A 21,344-nucleotide genomic window follows, 5' to 3' on the forward strand; every position below is an offset into this window, starting at 1 on the left:
TCCCAACATCTATAGATCAGATTTTTAAGATATCATTGTTCACCCGAGAAAACCCGAGAAAAAAATTAAAAAAAAGCTATAATACAGGAATCTTGCTGTGTAACACTTACCTACATTGGTCGTCTCTCTGAGGCGAAAGAAAACTATCATGATTTCTGCTTTTATTAAATGCATGGCCACATAGTACTTTCTCCTTATTTACCAGCAATACAAATGAAACTATTTACTAGTATATTTTAAAAGAATCTCTTGAGATGTACGTTATTTTTCTTCGATATGACCTCAATGTATTGACGTTTTACCAAATGCTGAGACACGTGTTTTATGTGACAGTCCACTCACATCGACAGCAATTCTAACTGGGATAATATATTTTTAAAATAAAAACCTTTTTTGAATATTTTATTCGATTAATAAAATATTTTCCTCGATGTTGTCAGTGCTATTATTTTCAATATTATGCTATGCGTGACATGATATTGCGTTGCCAAGTTTTCTACACGGAGATAAATAAAAGACGTACTTTTCCACTTCCTGTTTTGTTTTTCTTTCGCTCGGTGTCCGTTTGGATCGGCTAGAATGGAGGCGTTTGCCAGACGGGGAGAAAACCTCAAGCTGTCTTTAAAGAAACGCTTTGTCGTTGAACACCGGGGTACCCTATAGACCGAAGAGAAGCGGCTGACAGCAGAACTTACCGCGGGGCTTCGGTCAACCTCACTCCCCCGGCGACATGGCACTCAGCTCGGGCGGCTGGGCTCCTCCTGTCACGGTCCCTGGCTCGTCCCAACAGGCTGCATGCGGCGGGCCTGCTCCGACCGCTTGCTGTACCACCGTCCTCATGTCAGTGCGGGTTTCGGTGTGCCACTCCGGGATCCGGCCCCTGTGTTTGCCCGGAGCCGGCAGCGAGGCTCTGCGCCTACAGCTCAGCATGGACCCCAGCAGGGCCGGAGAGTTCCGACTGGCGCTGCGAGATACGAGCGGAAACCGCAGCGTGGTGAGATTTCTCTCCTACACCTATGTGTTACGATGGCCTAATTCGTTGTTTATTCACATGTGCGTATGATTGATCATTTCTTGAATCATCTCGATTTTGTGGACAGTGTTTGCCTCTACACGCCATTTTAGGGACGCTGTCCAAGCGCACGCAACCCTTCGCCAGTTGTATTGATATCACCATTTTTTGCGTCCAAAATTATTTTGGATTTCAGGTTGTAGAGAGTCCTCGCCAAGTAAGTCTAGATTGCATACAACCCTTCTCTCATTGACAAAATTACATTTTTTTTCAAAAGTATTTTGGATTTCAGCATATAGAGTCCTCGCCAAGTGAATCTAGATTGCATACAACCCTTCGCTCATTGACATAATTACATTTTTTTTAGGTATTTTGGATTTCAGGTTGTAGAGTCCTTGCCAAGTAAATCTAGATTCCACACAACCCTTTGCTTATTGACATTTTTTTTTTCTTAAGTATTTTGGATTTCAGGTTGTAGAGAGTCCTCGCCAAGTGAATCTAGATTGCATACAACCCTTTGGTCATTGACAAAATTACATGTTTTTTCAAAAGTATTTTGGATTTCAGCTTATAGAGTCCTCGCCAAGTGAATCTAGATTGCATACAACCCTTCGCTCATTGACATAATTACATTTTTTTTTTCAAAAGTATTTTGGATTTCAGGTTGTAGAGTCCTCGCCAAGGAAATCTTGATTGCACACAACCCTTTGCTTATTGACTTTTTTTTTCATAAGTATTTTGGATTTCAGGTTGTAGAGTCCTTGCCAAGTAAATCTAGATTGCATACAACCCTTCGCTTATTGACAAAATCACTTTTTTTTTTCCAAAAGTATTTTTCCTTTTGCAGTATTTATTCAGTCAGCAAGAAGAGGGAACATATTATCCGTAGTACATCATCAGTTGCATACGCAAATCTGTTTTATAATGTATATATTGATTTATAAATGAGGACTTTCAATTTCACTTTGATTTCCAATTGTTTTGTTTTCATTAGACCACATCTTTTCTGAAAGCTCAGTAATATAAGGAAACGTTGTGTCTGAGCAGCGCCCAAAAACCTCTACCTTACATGTGTCCTTGCATAATAAGTCTAATCAGTTGTACTTTTGACTCTTTTTAGCAGCTCAGACAGCTCTTGTTTGAGTCAAATTCAAATGGACTGGCTAATACCAAATGGGACATTTTGTTACTGCAGTTATAAATTATTCTTTCCCATGGAATATATTTGATTTAATTCTGAGTGGGGGAAAATAGGCTAGATAATCAAGCTTGAAAACTTGTAGACTTTTTGACTTGCCCTTTGGGGTTGGTGTTTGATAAAACTTCAAAGACCCAGCTTTTCTTAATCTGCTAAACTTTGAATGCTGCCTTGACATAAAAACAGCCATTTCCTTGGTTTAGTTTGAGTACCCTTGATTCTTTCATTGCTGTTCTCTGCATCTATTAAGTATGTTTAGTTTCCAATCTGATTTATGTTTTATCATTATTTTTTATTGGCTTATATCCGTTATTCTTGATGCTACCCAGAGAGTTGGTTTAAGAATAGGTCCAGCAGTTTTGGAAAGCTTAAAGAAACATGAACTGCATTTTAGCAAGTACACTAGTTCCTGTTTTACTAATTTAGTAGTTTATCAGTTTCTTAGATTAGAACGTTGAGATTCCAGTTTTACATCTTTTCCATGAATATGAGTTCCGGAGCTAACATTTTATCCCCTAGAAAGCACATGTGAAATTTTGATCATTAAAATAGCACAGTCTTTGCAGGTTGTTTTCTTTCCATTGTGTTTGAAGTGACTTGTCTTGAAATTAACGAAGTTACTAAAAAAGAAAAGCCCCAGAAACACTGTCATGAGTTGATCTTTATGATCAATGTGTGCTCCATATCATTGATGTGGAAGACAGTTCTCTTTTAGACTAATGGCTCTGAAAAATGTCAAGCCTTTCAAATGTAACACAACATTCTTATTCATGTTTTTCATTCTCTTTTACCTTCAGTTCATCGCCGAGTTCGACCTGCGCTCAGTGCAATATGAGGTCAAATCCCCACGATGCCATGAGATGCGTCTTGCTGCTCCACCCCATGATTGCATCCGCTTCAATTTCCGCTGCGACCGTGAGGCTGAAGAATGGGCCACAGTGGTGATGTCATCACTGAGAGAGGCACATCGAGGTCAGTTTGACTTTTTGGAAACCAAGTTCGTAACAAAACCTGAAAAAGGAAAGTGTCCATCTTGCCGGTACATTTGCTACTAGAATTCATCAGTGTCAATTATTGTAAAAGCAAATAACATGGACTATTTTTGAAGCTATTTTGGAGTGATGGAGTTATTTGGGCTCATTTTTAAATAAAATGTACTGTAAATGAGGGATTAATCGATGTTTCCTCTGGTTTATATTTTGTTCATGTCTTACAACCATGTATAATACATCTTTGTTTTGTCTTTTCTCTGACAGTTGCAAATATTAACCCATGCAAATCTGATGACAGACAAACAAACTTGTCAGCAGCATCTGTGGAACAGTGGAGTTCAGTCTCTGTGCCACTTACTGGTGGGTGTTTTTTTTTCAATTTTTTTATTTTATTTTATTTTTCCCTAAGTCTGGTTTTCCTTTTTTTCGTTTGCATGTCCTTAAATTGTCACTTATGATTGCCACCTCACTGTTCCAGAGGAGCTTTGCTTGGAACTTGCCAGGGCGATTGAAGCAGGTGACACTCAGGCTGCTTCACAGCACGCATCCACTCTAGCCTGTCAAAAAGCAGCTCTGACTATTCAGCTCGCAGAAAAAAACTATGCCGACGGAGAGATAAGGTGAGAAAGTCAGACCTCGTCCAGGCAGCAATGGCTGTTCAGTGTCCCAGGTACAGCAAAGGTGCAACAGTTTCAGTGTCACATCTGTGTTGCAGTTTGTCTGTAGTGGTGGAGGATGTTTCATCATCCTGTTGTGTCACAGTCAAGGTCTTTCCCTACATGACTGTGGCTGCTCTCAAGCAACAGGTCGGAGAGCTTTTAACTAATTTATATATTAAAACTATTAAAATGTGTATATTTCAACAGTGAGTAGAGTCTTACTCCCCTACTTGGAGTTCATAATCTCAACTGTTCTGCCTCAGGTTTTTCTGGAATATGGCTTCCATCCTCGTGTTCAGCGCTGGGTGATCGGCCAGTGTTTGTGCACAGAGCTGAGGTCCCTGGCTTCCTATGGGGTGCAGAAGGACGGGGACACTGCTTACCTCTACCTGATCTCTGCCCGCCAAGGCCGCATTACACACCAGCTGTTCCAACAGGATCTAGAGAACGCCCTTCTTGCCATTCCTCTTCAACCGGGCAACAGCTCCACCTCTCAGGACTGGAGAGGTTACAGCACACTGCCCTCGAGGCTGCCCCACAATAACCAGAGTGAGTGACACACGTGCTCCGTGACGCCTTTTCACTGAAAGTGGTGTTTATGCCAGTCATTTTGAAAAATGATTAAACCCTCAAAACAACCAAGTCGCTTTTCATCAGCTTGTCCTTAGATGAGTGATTTTCCATTCTTCCATGCATCACACTCAACATTAGAAATCCACCCGAACACATGACATGATCAACAGTGGAATGCAGCTGAAAGGCTAATGATAATGTATAGATAGTTAAGTAAATCAAGGGCTCAAATTTAAGGTCCTGTATGTTATTGTTGATTATTGCCTAATTGTCTAACGTTCTTAGCATTTAGATGAGCAGAAGTCTGTCCTAGCATAGTTACAAAATAAAATATAAAATGTTAATTGTTAAGTCTCCTTCGTTCTTTAACAGTTTGTGTTTACCCTCCTAGATACAGTATTATGGTTGATTATAATCATATGTGCTGCACTTCAGTCTCTTTAAAAACTCAACACACACAAATGGCATTTTTGGAGACTGGTAATAAAGGGATTTTGTGGCACGATGTTAAAGTTACTGATGAGGTGATCTGACAAAAATGAGCGTTACACTCAGGTGTTGTGTTCGTGTTAATGCTGAGCCGAGACAGAGACAATAACAATATCATGACCCCACAATCAGCAGGACCACGAGAAAGTACTGACTGAACAAGTATCCTAATCATTGAAAAGCAAACTCTTAGCAAATCTTTTTGACCAGTAGAAATGGTATAAAAAAATCAGCAATTAGACATTCATTTATCCATTTAATTTAATATCGGCCTGGACCAGTGACAAAGTCTATGAATAATCCTCATTTTTAGGATAATGTAGAGAATGAGCTCATGTGACGATTTGACCCAAAATACAGAAAACATTGTTTTTCTCTAATGCGCCTCTACCATCATCATAATGATAATTTCAGAATTCAGGAACTCAAGGCAAAACATGTTTCAATAAATAGAACAGAAGTGACAAATTAAATTATTGGATGAACTTAACATTTTTGAACATGTGTAAAGGGAAATAAGGAAAAGGGGGGGGGGGGGGGGGGGCAAGAAAAGAATACATGCAAGCCCCTGTGAAATGGAAGTCAATTAATTTTCCCCCATGGAGGCACCCGTTGTAAAACTATGGCCTAACACAGATGAGACCTGTTTAGGTGGCCGGTGTTGCACAATGTTGGTAAGTGTAGTCATCAGGCATTTCAAAACAGATTTCTGTTATCTAAAAACTTATATGAAATGAATGACCTTTTGGACACAAGGACATGGGATTAAAGCTTGGAAAAATCATGATTCCTTTGTGTGTGGGGACTGGAAATTTGAAATTTAGCCGTTGCAAAAGACTGAGGGCTTTAGAGGTCAGAAGAGCATCTAGTAATAAGGAAGTAATTCACTTGATCTCAGAAATATTGTGTTGAAGCATCATTGAGCAAAAGACTGAATCGCCAATTGTAATAATCAGCAAGATGGCACTTTTGATGGTCATCCATATGTACGAATATATGTTCAGTTTAACCAGGTAAGTGTGGGAATATTACAAAGCTCTTCCAAGTATCTCTCTCAAGTCACAGGATGCTATTTAAATGAAGCCCCTTAATTTTGAATCACTTCTTAGCACAGTGGCATCATGTTCTCACTTTGTTTTAATGTGTGGACAATGAGTGATTTATGTGGATTTCTTGTGCACAGGCGACAAATCAGCTGACATTCACGATGTGCTCGACCTAGAGAACCTGCAGCTGAATGACAAACCCAGCAGAGCCAGTAAATCTCAGGTACCGTATAAGCTGCACCATGAAGACATGGTTTCCCTCAAGTCCAATCATGTGATATGTATAATATACTGTTTGCTTATACTGACATGACCCTTTAAAAGGTGTAATTTGTAAGTAGGCATAAATCCCAACCTAACTATAATTCCCCGATATTGGGGATACAATTATTTGCAATTATTTCAACAATTAGCAAATATAATTAATTTGATAAAATTCCCTCTGTAGTTGTATTTAGAAATACTGTGATAAATATTCAAGAATATGGCCAGAAATGATCTCAGAATTATTTTAGAATTTGTTCAACTGTTCAGCTCTAACCCTCAATATTATGTATAAAAGTGACCCGAACCACTCCTTTATTCAGCCTGTAGTGTATGATGCATGGTATATCAACAGAATTAAAAGCAGGCACAGGAATATCATTATTCATCTTTTTTATATTGCCTAAATATTACAGTTAATAGAATATTCTTTAGATTTGTGCTTGATAGTTTTTGTATTTGTCCGAACATGAGAATCACTATGTCTCATCTTTTTTTTCATACGTTAAGTATGTCTTGATTTGAGTTTTTTGATTTAGTTATCCTCAGCCCAGTTTTGTCCTGTGTTTGACTGTTTTGATTCCCAGCATTTTATTTTTGTTTCTTTCCGTGGGATGCAAAGTATTTAAAGTACAAAGCTGTAATTTAGCATGACATGAAATGGGATTTAATAGTCGAAATACCACCAATTCACATTTAGATCTGTTTTAATTTCTCTGCTTCCTGCAGTCAGAGTGGGCGTGTCCGTCATGCACTTTCATCAATAAGCCTTCCCGTCCAGGCTGTGAAATCTGTGCTACAGCCCGGCCTGACACTCACGGCAGCCTTCAGCAGGTATCTCACAATTAGGTCCCTCATCATCCTCATCATTTCCCTCCGGTGACAATCAACGCTTTTCTTCTGTAAATGTCTCACAAAGGAAAAAGGAAGGCGAGAGGACAGAGGGGAGCCTGGTCTAAGCAGCAGCAGCTGACTGCCCATCATGGCTTTCTCATTAACGTTATTCATATACATACATGCATACAATACATACACGCACTGAGTGCTACTTCTGTTATACAAGTTACACTCACATGAAGATTATCAAGTGCACTGAGAGTCCTGGCACCTGTTCGGCTGATGATGAGCTGACTGTAGTGTTGAATGCAGCATACTATGACACAGACCCTGAGCAGGTCCAGGCTCTGATGCTTCAGACATTTTATAGACATAACACAACCATGACAAACATTTGAATTAAGCCAGACCTCTTTTTTTAGTGTGTGTGTGTGTGTGTGTGTGTGTGTGTGTGTGTGTTGTGTGTGTTTGTGTGTGTTTGTGTGTGTGTGTGTGTGTGTGTGTGTGTGTGTGTGTGTGTGTGTGTGTGTGTGTGTGTGTGTGTGTGTGTGTGTGTGTGTGTGTGTGTGTGTGTGTGTGTGTGTGTGTGTGTGTGTGTGTGTGTGAGAGAGAGAAATGCAAATAACACAGGCAGTGTTTGATATTTATTTTAGTGGAGAAGGATATACTGTAAGTTCTTTGCATTTCATTTTGGCTGCAGGTGAGGGAATGTCAGACTTTGAAGTCCAAGCAAAGGTTTTGTTGTGTTTGTTAATGTTTTCTGTTGATGCCAAAATGTTTGAAACATTAAAAAAAGCCATGATTGAGATGGAACGGTATGTCATATTTACAGGGTTGTAGGGTGCTTTTATTTTTTTATGACATTTTATCAATTGTATTTTTATTGAGCTGCATTGAGTAATCTGTACTTTAAGGGTGTACATTGATTTAATTTGATTGTCCTTAGAGCTGTGACAGATATGGAATTGTGTTTTCAGTAAAAATGATTCAAAGATAATACATTAGTCAAATAAAGATATCTAAATACATCATGCCAGGTCATTGATGAAATGGTTTGCATTTTTAACAACTAAAGGATGAATCTAACACTTTGCAGTTCTGTGACTAGTTTCCATCATAAAATGAATGAAATGCCAGATGGTTTTGAAACAAGTTGATTATACATTTCAGTATCTTCTCAATCACTGTGTAAATTTTAGTTATTTGCATTTGTATTGTTTTGTCAAATATCAAAACCTCAGTATTCTGTCTTGTATGTGGCTGCACAGGGGGGAGCAAGCTGTCAGCCAAAACCTTGCCTTCTTGCAACCCCATAATATACACACAGGTTCCAAAGTTTCTGCAAAATATGGAAAAGTGTAATTATCCAGCCATGGAGAACATCCAAAAAGCGAGATGTCCAGGAAAAAAATTGTGCTGTCATGGAAAATAATGTAAGCATTCTGCCACTTCTGATCAGATCCTTAAATGCAGCAATACAACCCAACATTTCTTTGTGACATTGCTGAGTCATGGTGTTATGGTTCATATTAACATCAACAATAATGTTTCTGGATAAGACCATTTGGATTTGAATGATTAAAATGTTTTTATAAAAGAAAATCAGTTGTTTATTAATTTCCAGATATTTGTCTTCCCTCTCATGTATTTACATGTGCTTCTTGATAAGTACCTTTTATTATATTTTATCCATGATTAGACCAATCTAAAGTGATGCACTGCAGTCGCAGCCACTATTCAATTGACCACTCCTGTCCATGGATACATAGGAACCCAGTAGTTTATATTTACATATACGTATCTCTGTGTGTATATATACACACACACACACACACACATATATATATATATATAATATATATATTTTTCTTTTGACTTCTCCCCTCAGGGGTCGAATCAACATCCCCCTTTTAACCCTCTGTGTTGTCTTCTCTCATACCCACTCCCAAAGATAAAGTGAACATCTTTATCTCTGCTGCCTCCAGCTCTGTTCCGTGTTTTCCCCTTGAGATTATACTCCCACCTGTTTCATGCTCTCACTACAGATCACATTCTACAAACATCATACTCTGTGAAGATTCCTGATTTATCTAATCTGTCAGCGGGTTCATCACAGCTGCAAAGAAGAAGGGACTAAGTTGATTCCTTATGCAGTCCCACCTCTACCTTGAACTACTCTGAGACAGTGGTGAGGCATGCTGTTATCTGACAAAGCACATGAACATGTCCCGCACCGGTCCAATATACTTCTCTGGCACTCCAGACTTCCTCATACAGTACCATAGTTCCTCTCATGGCAGCCTGTTGTATGCTTATCCTTGATATCCCAAGTCACACTACAGCTTCCTCTGAGCATCTCTGTACTTCTCTACCAACATTTGTTAAAAGTAAATGCTGCCTCTGTTGTAGTCCAAAATAGTCCACTCCTCTACCCTTTGCTCTTTCATTTTGTCATGTCAGTACATTTTTCTATCCTTAATCACACACACCTGATGTGTCCCTTCCATCTCTGCCAACCTGTACAAATCACGCTCCCTCCTTACTGTCCAACCTAACATATAAGTCATCATGTGCCCTTTTTTTGGCCTTATCAACCTCTACCTTCACCCTACACTGCTTCTCCCTGGTCTCCTGTCTGCTGTCTCCAGTCATCTCAATGTCCAACTTCTTCTTTGCTAACCTCTTTCCCTGTGTATACTCCTGTATGTCCTCATTCCCCCGCTAAGTCTTCTTATCTACTTCCCTTCCAGGTGACACACCCAACTTCTCTCCTACCTTCAGTCTTCTGTTCTGTATCCCATTATTTCAATTTTGGCTATACACACTACATAGTTTACTGTCAGATCACACACAGGTTACATGCAAAATGACGAAAGCACACCATTATATGTATTATTCTTTATTTTAGAATTCATAAATAAATCAACATATGTCAAAGAAACATCAAAATAAATTTACAAGTAATCAATGTAGTGAAGGCTTGTTAGAAAAAAACAAAAGGAAAAAACATGTTAAAAACCTGTAGCCAAAATTTTTTCTATAATACAGCACTTATAACCAATTGTGTTGACACCTAGAAGGCTGCTTTACCACAACCCAACATGTAAGTCCTTGACTGCTTTCCCTGCCTCCAACTGTCATGTTTCCATCTCTCCAAGCTGAGGCAGGAGCAAAGAATGAAACCTTGACTTGAGGAGAGGGGTCAACAGCTTTTTAAAGTGAAGAGACATGCCTCTGCTCCATATTATTGAATGGATGCCAATGAAGTTGCAACATATGCCCTTCGAATCACTGTTGTATTCAACATTTGAAGGTTGATTTTGTATGAGTTAACTCATGTTGAGCTATTGACAGGAATGACTTGTCATATAAGTTTTGGATCAATGTAGAGCCATTATGTTTTATTTCAAACTCGATGTCCCATATCACTGACTTTTACCATTCATAAAATATCTGATTTGCATTAACTGCTTACTAATATCCATGTCAATAATACACTGTCTGAATGTTATTCAAAAACAATTTAAAAAAAAAACAAAAAGAAAAAAAAATAGGATGAAAACAGTGACGGCCATTTAATCGTTTTTCGTGACAGCAGGCTAATGGGCAGGCTTCAGTAAGGCCCTTTGGTACCACTGTACCAGTGAGTCCACTGTTGGTGTGTATCACAGTGTTAAAAAAAGGTACAGGTACAGTTGTGTGTGCTTTTTTGTAACTGCCTCCTCTCGTCCTGAAAATGCCATGAAAGGAATTGAGACATTCTTTTGGATAACAAGATGAAAACAACTTTCAGCTCATGAGCAGAAGGACAAAGACAGGGAAAACAAGGCAACTGACATTGAAAAAAAATGAAGCCCATGGTCTTTGGAGTAATGATGGAATGAGCTATTACCATCCCTTTATATACAAATGTATTTATAATCAGTTAATCCTGCATAATGCAAAATCATTCATTCACTCATATAAACATGACTCTGATATTTAAAAAGTACTCAGGACATACTACTGTGACATAAAAACCGTATCAAAAGAATCAGACACATTTCCCCAAATCAAAATCACATCTCCTCTCTTTCCAGTCTCCAGTGCACTTAACTGTCATTGTTCACATTCCCTGGTAGGACACAAACCTGAGAACATCTCAGAGATTGTTGATGCTACTTCCAGAAGAGAATGTTCCAGAAAAGAAGCCAGCATGGATAGATCAACAAGGCAATTAGTGGGTAGACCAATGATCCGTACAAATAATGGTCCAAGATGCCCTGCGAGATGACCGACAAATAGAGCATCCACCCATCCTGGAAGCTGACAGGCATTTCTTGAAGCTCTTGGAAGATGAAGACGGAAAACAAAAGGGTACAAGCTGGGCTAAGGATGACCATGATGACAGCCGACAGAACTCTGCAAAGGGAAAGAGTTTGCTTAGTATACATTTAACCCTTCAAACTATAAAATATATTAAAACAGGTTAATTTAATTCGGGTTGCTTCTTATCAGACCCTTTTATCTTTTAAGCAACATACATCTTAAGGGTCATACAAGACAAGCAAAGAGGTAGTTAGGATATAATGACATGATCAAGTGTCACTTGGAAACAAGCTGAAGAGAAGGTGCTGACAAAAAGTTATAGACGCAAATTTTGTCCATGTTTCTTTTAGTTCAATATTTGTGTAGATCCTTGCTTTAAGAAAGGGGGCGAAGGTGTTCCGTTAATTTGGACAACGGTGGAACAAATGGAAAAATAACTTTTTCCTCCAAATCAGGACACAAAGTTGATCCCCAAAAATTGACATGAATTGATGACTTGAAACATGATATCTCCAAACACATGCAAACTTAACTAAATATTGGTTTCAAGGGACTTGAATGAATTCACATAATCTGTATACATTACTTTGCCAAATTTAGGCCTGATTTTTTTTATCGAGCAACTCAACCCCCAATTCTACCCGGCCCATTGTCTTGAGCCAGACAGGCTTGATATAAGAACCATGTGACCAAAAGCAACTGTTGAGCATTGCTAGAGGAATTTTTTGAAAAATAATTGAAAGGAAAAAAGAAATTTGTGTAGATGCATTACTTGGGGACATGGGGTGTAATGAAGGCAGCCACAGGCACCAAGGTGAGAGCAAGGATAAAGCCAAGGGAAAAATTGATGAGGGCAGTGCAGCCCAGCAGTACTGCCAGGTACAGGACGGCAACCAGCTTCAACACTCTCCAGCCCTGCTCTGTCCCCTCACCTGACAGGAGTCTACAGGACAAGATAAGAAATTCAGTCTACAATCCTGCCAAAGTAGGACTTTAAAGCATTGCACAAAAAGGGCATTGACATTTATTACACAAATAAAACAAAAACAAAAAAAAATCATTATTAAAGATAGCTGCAAGAAGTCATGGTACTTATGTGGTTGCCAGTAAAGCAAGACATTAAAGAGTACATTTGAGTATTTAGCAGATGCTGCAATTGCAAAACATATCATGAAGACAGAAAAAAAAAACAATATACAGATCTCCCATATGAGTTGTGTGGTTACCTGTTAGTGTTATGAGGCAAAGCCAGACCTGTTGTGTAAACAGCAATAGCTGTTAGAATCACAGCCTCAGTCTCAGACACAGGGAAATGTTCTAAGGCCATCTCTTGAAAGCGGATTGGCAGGGTGTAGAGCGCTGCCCCGGTCATGTGGCTGATAACCAGAGGAGTCAACACACACAGAACGCCTGTGCTGGGCTGCCTGGAAGCACTGGACTGCAGAAAATTATATATATGGTTAACATTAATTTCCGATTTATTTCCTTTAACAGTGTGTGTGTGTGTGTGTGTTTATCTAACCTGTTCAGTGCCAGAGGCACTAACTTCTGTTCTTAGTGGGGGGGTGACCAATTCAACCCACAGGTCTAAAGCCTGAATTATTGTTAAGAATGATATATAGCAATTTTTTACAGAGATGGGTGCTGGAAACATCTGGCAATTTGATTAGTAGTATAATACTCATTTTTTTTAATTGATCAATGTAACAAGCCTGGCTCCAATTTTCTATATGACAAATATTAATTTCCAAAACATTTCCTGTACCTGTCAATGATCAGATATTGATTTTGAAGCCAGCGCTGTCATGTTTACCTGTTCTGAATTTTTTAAGCAATAATACTGATTTTTAAAGTTCTCATATCAGCGAATATTTACATTGATAAAGATATATATTTAATCAGACACTTACCAATAATATCAGCTTATTCATTTATAACTTGAGCTTAAAAATATAGCATACCTATTTCATATATTCTGATGTAATCTTACTTGCTTAATGAAATAACTCTACATCCTAATGAACTGGTGATAAAACAAGAGGCAAAGGATACACGAAGTAGCAGAATAAGAGCCAGTAGGCCAAAGGCTGGCATGTAGTAGCCAATGGAGACAAAGTGAGATAGTGATGGCATAAGGTAGAAGAAATATGACTGGTGCAATCTCTCTAGAAGGTTATTCAGCTTACGATACATTCCCTCAAGGAGTCTAGGAGGAATACAAAAAGCACAAATGAGAATTACAAGTGAAAAAGAAAAAAAAAAAAAAGGGGTAAAAGCAATTCACACCAGTCATATAAAAGGTAAATTCTGACCTGCCAACCGTGGTGGCATCAGTCTTGTACTGACGGAAGCTGTTGATGCCCTTGATGGTAGCTGCCTCAATGTGGTAGCGTAAGAACAGACCATGGTCCCCCCAAGGCCTCCCACTGGCCTGTTTCATTACCATTAGCATCATCGTTTGGACTGCATGGCTGTAGCCTGTCACACTATCCCAGTCATCCCTTTGCAGCTACAGATACAAAGAAACTCTTGCTATAGCAACCATCCTGAGGTAATTTGCCAAACTGGGGCAAGACAGAAGCTGCACTTCTTACCTTGCCCTGGATGGTGCAAAGGACACCTATCTTTTGACAGAAAGCATAGAAGAGATTGGCTAAATCCAGGTTTGGTAGCTGACCGTTCAGCCCTTCAAGTACTATATCCAAACTGGTGATGACATCACTGCTGAGCTCCAGAGACAAGGCTGCCTGGATTGAGCCACCCCGACCTTGAAGTGGAGACCAGTCCATGCCTTGACAAACCATACAGGGGAAAAAAAAAAAAACCTTTCAGGAATCCAGTCCTCACATTTTAAAATTACATCTGACAATATTTCTGTTTGTGTTTAAAGACACATATATTTGCAAATGCTAAATATAATAAGGAGAAAATAGGTGATCACCTGTAGTGTTGGTGTGGTGATAGCCCTCCAGCCAGGCCTGCATCCCAATCAGATCATGTTCATTCACAAGGAAAATTATATCCTTTGCCCAGTAAACTTGATCTAGTGAAGAACACAGGAGTTGAATAAAGGTCCACTGAAATAGAATACAATGTGCCCTTAATCATCCCACAATGGAGACACTTCATTTTTTGCCATGTAAATTTCATTCACACAGCAAAAAGTGGACAATGCAGTAGAGGTAGTTGAGTAATAAATATAAGTTAAAACAGTACCATACAAACATGTCAGAAAATATAAAATATATAAATACTGTCTTGCAAAAAATGGAAACTAGTAGCAGACACAGGTTCTTACAGCAGCAACACAAGGGAGTGTATGGATGAGTGGATGTATGTAAGAATGAATGAAAGTTAGTGCTTCTGCCCCACCCCACAAAGGGATTCCAGCAGGGAGCCTGTCTGTGTGGATTTTGCATGTTCTCATCGCATCTGTGCGAGTTTCCTCTGGGTTCCTCCCAAACTGAATGAGAGTGTGAATAGTTCTTTGTCTATATGTGGCCCTGTGATCGACTGGCTACCTATCCAGGGTGTAGCCCACCTCTTACCCAATGGCAGATGGGATAGGCTCTAACATCCCTGCGACCCTGATTGCAGGATAAGCGGCAGATAATGGATGGAAGGAATGGATGAAAGTCTATTGGGAGCAAAACTGGTTGTGAAACACAGCAGCTGGAAGGAAGGACCCACAAAATCTCTCCTTCACACACTATTATAGCAAGATAGCAGGAAATGAGCTCAAAATTAGCCTGCATATTGACTTAAGTAAAATGACTTTTTGAAAAGTAAACGGACAGATGACCACTTGAAAAAGCACCAGGCAATTGATCATTCATTTTCTCAAATATTTAAAATGCTAATTCTAGTATCTATCGAGACAGAGATCACAGATTGAGATAAATATCATTTATTGCTTAAAAAAGATGATCAACAAATTGATCAATTTCCCTCAACAATTAAACAATCCTCAAAAGTAACTTTGAAAAAAAAATTGAATCATTTGCATGTACAAAAAAAAAAAAATATATATTTTTTTTTATTTATATAGATATGAAAAAAATCAAACAAAGAGAGCAAGACATTATTCAAAAAAATTGCATGAGTCTTTCAAAAATTCTGGAATAACTATTATTTTCTATAATTATTATTATATAAGATATTAATGGATCATGAGATAAACACAGCCATCCTCAGCCATTGTCATGTTTCAATTTAAAATCCTACTATGAAAATCTCCTGAGGTAATCAGGGACTTCCACATAATCTGACCTTTTTATGAAACCAGACAACTAAGTTCTGTACTTACTCCTAAAATACTGTGCCAAACCGAGCAGCAGTCCCACCGCCTGGTTGTTTTTATCTCCTGGGCTGCAGGGGGCACTCAGCACCAGAGCTTCAGTTCGTGGTGCTCTGGGAGCACGAAGGATCCCATATACATTTGTACCTTTCACCATCTGATAGGAAAAAGAAGACCACACTCAGAAAAGATATACATGAACAAGAAAGGGCCATTACATTAAAAGATCCATATTTCAAACTCACATATCTCTCTTTGTTTTCATCAGGGAAGGGCAAAGTGCGAGAGAACCTTTGGGTGAACACCTCCAGACCTCGAGCCTGCATATTCTGCACTAGCCACTCCACTGGCAATCCACTGCAGAGAAACAACTAATGAGATGGTACCAACATTTTACTTATAATACTCAATGGTACTGGCTTATGAATAGTAACATCAGTCTGAGATATTCTTTAAAGATGTGAGGGGGGGCGCCTTAAAATTCCCTACATGCAAAGTCTCAGCAGATTATCCACTCTCCAAAAGACATAAAGAGCAATCAGTTTGCAGTTTGTTGTTTGTTTTTTTTAAACATACCCGACTTTCTTCTTGTGTGCTGCAAACTCTCTGCCAGTGGCCAGCGCTCTCTCCCCTGCTGGAAAACGCTCTTCTACCATGGTGGAACCCATGGCATTTTCTGACATATAGGTCCGCAAGGTGAATGGCTCAAATGACAATCCCATGAACCAGGCCACACCAGCCATGTAGCAGACAACACTGACAAGAAAGGATGGTATTTAAGTTGGAACATTAGAATGTTTATACTCAACTGACCGAGTGAACATATATCTAAGGTGATAATGAGAGATGTGTTTTAGACTTCAACTAAACAGAGCTCATAAACACAAACCAAATTGGGGTATTGAGACGGGTGAGAAGGCTGATCAAAGCCCTTCTTCTGTTCGGATCGGACAGTAGACCCATTTTGGTGCTGGTTAACTGATCCGGAAGCTTAGGGCACACTGTAAGCTGGAGAAAAAATAGTGAGCAGTTTTAAGAATTCAACAACAGACATATCATATTTTAGGAGTAAATGTATCGCATGCTTTTTACGAGAACGTTGTATTTATTGACAGCTGTTAGCCCCATTGCTAGCTTAGACAGGCAGCAATACTATTTCAGTAACCACCGTATCAGCATATGATAAAAACAGGCACGTAAACGATTATGTTTTATTTAACTGAATAAGTGAAGACACGTACCTATTTTCCAGTGTAAGGACAACAAATATCTACGAACAGAGGGTTCGCTTTTATTCATTAGAACCACGCCTCAGGATCCCATTTCATTTATTGTTCCGGAACAAGAATGTGGTGTACCCACTTCCGGTTTGGTGTAAAGCGTGTGTATATATATATTTATATTTAATACATTAATGGATTTTCAAAATCATGAAAACATTTTTTTTTCTCCCCTTACTACTACCAAATCCCTATTTTCCCCCCAATGTTTAATAGTAAATCTTGCTTCAACAGTATTGTTTTACTATTTTACAATAAAAAGTAATTAAAAAGTAATTAGTACTTTATATGCTGTTAAGAAACCAAACAAGTGACCATCTTAAACATAATTCAGTCATAGTTGAATCTATGTTTTGTATAATGTCTTGTGATATACATAAAAAAGTGCAAGAGTTAGTGTTAAATGAGTATTTAAATGAAAAAAAAAAACTTCCAAGGTTTGCTTAGCTCAATTGCATATATGAGGTAGTTCACAAAAATAATAGTTCAATTTTTTATCACTTTCAACACATTAATGGTCACCCGTGCCTGGATCTCCTTGACTCATGAAACTCCAGCAACCTCTCCCAATAGATAGCAGGTGTCGCAGGTGACTGGGGCTTGCTTTTTATTCAGGATCTTTATTAAGTTGGTCAGGTTGTGTTTTCTTCTAATGCTTGTGTCGCTACTATGTAACACCACAATGATGCAGATGGAGAACATGGTTGTTAAAAAATAAAACTTCTCTGAGGCAGATGTCTGTTTGGCTGCTCCAACCGTGTAACAGAGGACCATGTAAAACAGGGGTGGGCAAACCTTTTGGCTCAGGGGCCGCATTGACTTTTAAAATTTGATAGACGGGCCGGGTCACCACAAGATATGATACATATTAAAAAAAAAAAAAACGCATTTGTTAACAGTACATATCAGACTCATCTGACATTGGCTTTGAAAATAAAACCAGCTTGGTTTTGAGGGCTCTGATGTTTGCTTTCATTTCACGCACAAACTGGTTTTTCCCTTGTAGCTTCACATCCAGCTCATTCACATGTGCAAGTATGTTCACAGTAACGGCTAAATCACAAAGTCAATCTGTGTCATTCAGCTCACGAAAATTCTCAGGTGTTCTCAAGTAGCTCCAGAAATGAAATAATCTCCAGTTAGAGCTCCCATATTCATTGACCCAATCATTCACATCAAGTATGAATTCTGTAACAATCTTTGGCGGGCCGGATTAAAAAGACCAACAAGCTGGATGCGGTCCGTGGGCCGTAGTTTGCCCACCCTTAATCTAAAATGTGCCTGGACTGATATTCACACACACAAAAGTAAGGCGTGAACTCTCCAAGGATAAAACAATTTGCAGGTTTAGTATTAGCACGGCAATATCGCAAGATTTGAAAAAGTATCAACTTTGAAATATTGCTTGTTGGGTATTAAGCATCTATATCAGAATAATGATACATCCATTTCTACACAACCCCATGGTTTGTAATTTTATTGGGCACCAGGCACAAAGAGTCAACAATTCCAATTTCATTTTAATTTTATTACATAAATGCAACACACAAAGGGTGAATTTACAAATGATAAGACATTTATAGCAATCCACAATGAGATCACTGCAATTCTGGTATGTTCAACAATGTTATCAAATACTAGTCCAAATGTTCCAGTCACATCAGAGATTACTCTCCATTGAGCACAGATACCTCTTGGAGGTGTTGTCGCACTACTTCATCCAGCACTTTGCTCACACCTTTACAAGCCGTCATAGTAGCCTCAATAAGAGTTTCAAGGTGATCTTGATGTAGTCTGGCGTCCATCTGCAGCAAAGCGATCTGCCCACTGCGGGGCAGCAGTGCCAAAGCTAGAGAGCTCATTCCTCCACTTTCCTCTGCATAGCAAAGATCTGCCAATGGAGTCTCGTCCACAAACCCAACTGTGCATGCACACACATAATCCCGCATGGGGATGCCTGCATCAATCACAGCTAGAGTGGCAGCATTCACACACACACTGTAGTTTCCTCCATCTGACTGCAAAATCTGTTTTGGAAACAGAAATCACACATTTTTGATGTATAGAATTCACAATACTTATAAATGCATGATTAACATCTCCTAAACATGCACACTTACCTTGACATAAATATCTATTTGGGAGCGGGGATAGAGCTGGGTCATCACAGCAGCTTCAAATGTCTGCTTCAGGTGAAGACTCATTTCAGAGGACTTGCGATCGCCATGTGGTCTCCTCTTCCTCTCCGATGTGCTAAATGTGGCCATGCTGTACTGACAGTTGATGACTGCCCGATCGTGTAGAATCCGACTACGTGAACCTCGCATCTTGGGAGAAAAAAGTCAGAAAAATTTTGAGCAACAACACTATGATAACAATAGGTCAAAATGAAGAAGGCAGAGGACTTTAAATACCCAGGTTCAACAGAACTAAGCAACAGGGAATGTCGAAGAGGGATGGAAAAAAAGTGTGAAGTGTGATTAAAAGTATCAGACAGTGGGGAGAAAGTGACAGCCAGGAAGAGACAAGAGGCAGAGCTGGAGGTAGAAGAAATGAAAATGTTAAAGTTTTCTTTGGGAGGAAGATGAAGAATGGAAAGGCAGTTTGTCCTTAAGATATACCTGTGAAGGTATGGAAACATGTCAGAGAGGTGTCAGTAGTTTTTCACTAGATCATTCAATTGGATCTTAAGAGAGTAAGAGGGTCCCTGAGATATGCAAAAGTGTGCTGGTGCAGATTTTTAAGAACAAGGGAGATGTGCAAAGTTGTAGTAGCTATAAAATCAACAAGCCATGCAATGAAGTTTGAGAAAGGGTAATAGTACTCTGAGGGCAGAAGTGTCAACATAATAGTATAGATGTAAAATTAAAACACTATTTAAAATGTTAAATAGAGAATATCTCGGTCTGAGGGAACAGCTAGGCGGGAGGCCTAAAGGAAGCCCTAAGGGGAGATTTCTTGATGAAGTGAATGAGGACATGAAGTTAGTTGGTGTGAGAGAGGAAGATGCAGAAGATAGGCTTTGATCAAGGCAGATGGTGACCCCTGAAGGGAACAGGAGAAAGAGAAGAATAATATCATAACATTACAATAATATATGCAAAACATTTATATCATCTATATATTTTGACCCCTGAATAAATGTAGAAAGTCTTTACACAAACCACATTCATTTGGGTAAAATTCCCAAGCAAGACCCTGCAATGAGACAATGAATGTCTTGGCCACTTTAGATTACCTGCATTTACAAAATAGCTAAACATGAATAAAAATGGTCTCTCTGAACTCACTCGCCAAAATCTAGACACCAAAAAACCTTACTAGGTTCATGTCGTTCTACGATAAAACCTTTCAGGATCTTTTTAGTTTTGTTTACCTTCGAAAAAGGCATATACAATCTTCTTTCAACTCTGCCAATCTATTTTGTCAATCAAACATTGTGATTAGTTTGTGACGTTCATAGGAACGATGCTGGGAACCGCCAATGTCCTCATTCACTGAAGTTGGTACAGTTCGTATACTTAATGCTAAGTTTAAAGCGACTTCGATGGCATTAAATGATAACAAAACATGATGTTAAACAAAATGTGTGTCCAAGTGGACTCAAAAGTATTAGGGTGATGGGAGTTTTACTTTTTCGGGATATTGTGCTTATGTAAGAGTCAATCGTAGTTCAATCAGTTTTAATATACACGTGTTAGCTCGCTTTCATCGTTCAAAGCCATGTAAATCGTGTGGATGATACTTGGGAATGTTTCTCTTAATATACAGACCTATAAACCTATTTGTATGTAAATACGCTATTATATAAAAGCTTGTTTATAAGCAGTCATAGTAATGAATGATAGCGAAGCTATCGGCTAACTAATTCCTCAGTGCTACTTACTTCATGTGGCCCGTAAACGACAGCCAGAGCCTTGGTGTTCCCCTGTTCTAAATAAGCAGAGCCGTCAGCCTGAGCAAATACACCCATTCGAGCTTGAAATTTTCGAAGTTCTGAGGGTTTTCTTCCGTCTAGACGGTATCCCTGGTCGGATAGCAGCTCCAAACCTGCCATGTTCCTACTACATACAAATTACTCACAGCGAAACGACCAGCGTGCGGGGGAGCACTACATTACCCATACAGCCTCTCGCGGCTAGGCTACGGGAAGACATGGGTTCAAAAGAGTATAACTGTTACATAAAAAAATCAACTCGTTCATACACGTCATTAAATAAGAATAATGTCGGGCTTACAGTGGAGCAATTGGAAGGAAATCTTAAAAAGTCAAAGTCGCACCGCTATCTCGGACAACGGAATGGAGAAGTTCAAGCGATAATAATAATACATTTTATTTATGGCGCCTATTGGATGTTGGGGTTGCTTCATTTTATTTTTATCTTATTT

The 21,344-nt window shown here is 39.0% G+C and overlaps 3 protein-coding genes across 3 annotated transcripts; 1 reads left to right on the forward strand and 2 right to left on the reverse strand.

The window, feature by feature from the left end:
* Positions 1 to 549: 549 nt before the first annotated feature.
* On the forward strand, positions 550 to 8,672 carry LOC147218759 (ranBP-type and C3HC4-type zinc finger-containing protein 1-like). Its single transcript, XM_086172570.1, has 9 exons — positions 550 to 994; positions 3,008 to 3,182; positions 3,467 to 3,562; positions 3,681 to 3,822; positions 3,918 to 4,008; positions 4,125 to 4,410; positions 6,107 to 6,192; positions 6,963 to 7,067; positions 7,153 to 8,672. Exons 1-9 carry the CDS (start codon positions 731 to 733, stop codon positions 7,204 to 7,206), a joined length of 1,299 nt encoding a protein of 432 aa, XP_086028696.1. The 5' UTR covers positions 550 to 730; the 3' UTR covers positions 7,207 to 8,672.
* A 1,287-nt stretch (positions 8,673 to 9,959) lies between these two features.
* gpaa1 (glycosylphosphatidylinositol anchor attachment 1) lies at positions 9,960 to 17,030 on the reverse strand. Its single transcript, XM_086172571.1, has 13 exons — positions 16,917 to 17,030; positions 16,565 to 16,683; positions 16,252 to 16,431; positions 15,921 to 16,032; positions 15,685 to 15,832; positions 14,320 to 14,421; positions 13,973 to 14,169; positions 13,691 to 13,887; positions 13,431 to 13,584; positions 12,901 to 12,972; positions 12,605 to 12,816; positions 12,151 to 12,321; positions 9,960 to 11,471 (listed from the first exon to the last, which is right to left on the reverse strand). The coding sequence occupies exons 2-13, from the start codon at positions 16,636 to 16,638 to the stop codon at positions 11,228 to 11,230; spliced, it is 1,863 nt and encodes a 620-aa protein (XP_086028697.1). The 5' UTR covers positions 16,639 to 16,683; positions 16,917 to 17,030; the 3' UTR covers positions 9,960 to 11,227.
* A 1,368-nt stretch (positions 17,031 to 18,398) lies between these two features.
* Positions 18,399 to 21,054, reverse strand: exosc4 (exosome component 4). The gene is made up of 3 exons (XM_086172835.1): positions 20,842 to 21,054; positions 19,076 to 19,282; positions 18,399 to 18,982 (listed from the first exon to the last, which is right to left on the reverse strand). Exons 1-3 carry the CDS (start codon positions 21,010 to 21,012, stop codon positions 18,623 to 18,625), a joined length of 738 nt encoding a protein of 245 aa, XP_086028961.1. The 5' UTR covers positions 21,013 to 21,054; the 3' UTR covers positions 18,399 to 18,622.
* Between the last annotated feature and the right edge of the window lie 290 nt (positions 21,055 to 21,344).

This window comes from Fistularia commersonii, chromosome 25 (genome assembly GCF_037954325.1).
Source record: "Fistularia commersonii isolate RoL2024-O1a breed Wild chromosome 25, RoL_Fcom_v1.0, whole genome shotgun sequence".
Taxonomy (NCBI): Eukaryota; Metazoa; Chordata; class Actinopteri; order Syngnathiformes; family Fistulariidae; genus Fistularia; species Fistularia commersonii.

Excerpts from the sequence above, each read along its gene's own strand:
- LOC147218759 (XM_086172570.1), top strand. The coding sequence starts at position 731 with ATGGCACTCAGCTCGGGCGGCTGGGCTCCTCCTGTCACGGTCCCTGGC. Across the intron at positions 995-3,007 it reads CGAGCGGAAACCGCAGCGTG|TTCATCGCCGAGTTCGACCT; the intron begins GTGAGATTTCTC and ends TTTTACCTTCAG. Across the intron at positions 3,823-3,917 it reads TATGCCGACGGAGAGATAAG|TTTGTCTGTAGTGGTGGAGG; the intron begins GTGAGAAAGTCA and ends TCTGTGTTGCAG.
- gpaa1 (XM_086172571.1), bottom strand. The coding sequence starts at position 16,638 with ATGGGTCTACTGTCCGATCCGAACAGAAGAAGGGCTTTGATCAGCCTT. Across the intron at positions 16,432-16,564 it reads CGTCTCAATACCCCAATTTG|TGTTGTCTGCTACATGGCTG; the intron begins GTTTGTGTTTAT and ends CTTTCTTGTCAG. Across the intron at positions 12,817-12,900 it reads GTGCCTCTGGCACTGAACAG|TCCAGTGCTTCCAGGCAGCC; the intron begins GTTAGATAAACA and ends AATTTTCTGCAG.
- exosc4 (XM_086172835.1), bottom strand. The coding sequence starts at position 21,012 with ATGGCAGGTTTGGAGCTGCTATCCGACCAGGGATACCGTCTAGACGGA. Across the intron at positions 19,283-20,841 it reads TCGTTTACGGGCCACATGAA|ATGCGAGGTTCACGTAGTCG; the intron begins GTAAGTAGCACT and ends TTTTCTCCCAAG. Across the intron at positions 18,983-19,075 it reads AAATAGATATTTATGTCAAG|ATTTTGCAGTCAGATGGAGG; the intron begins GTAAGTGTGCAT and ends TTTCCAAAACAG.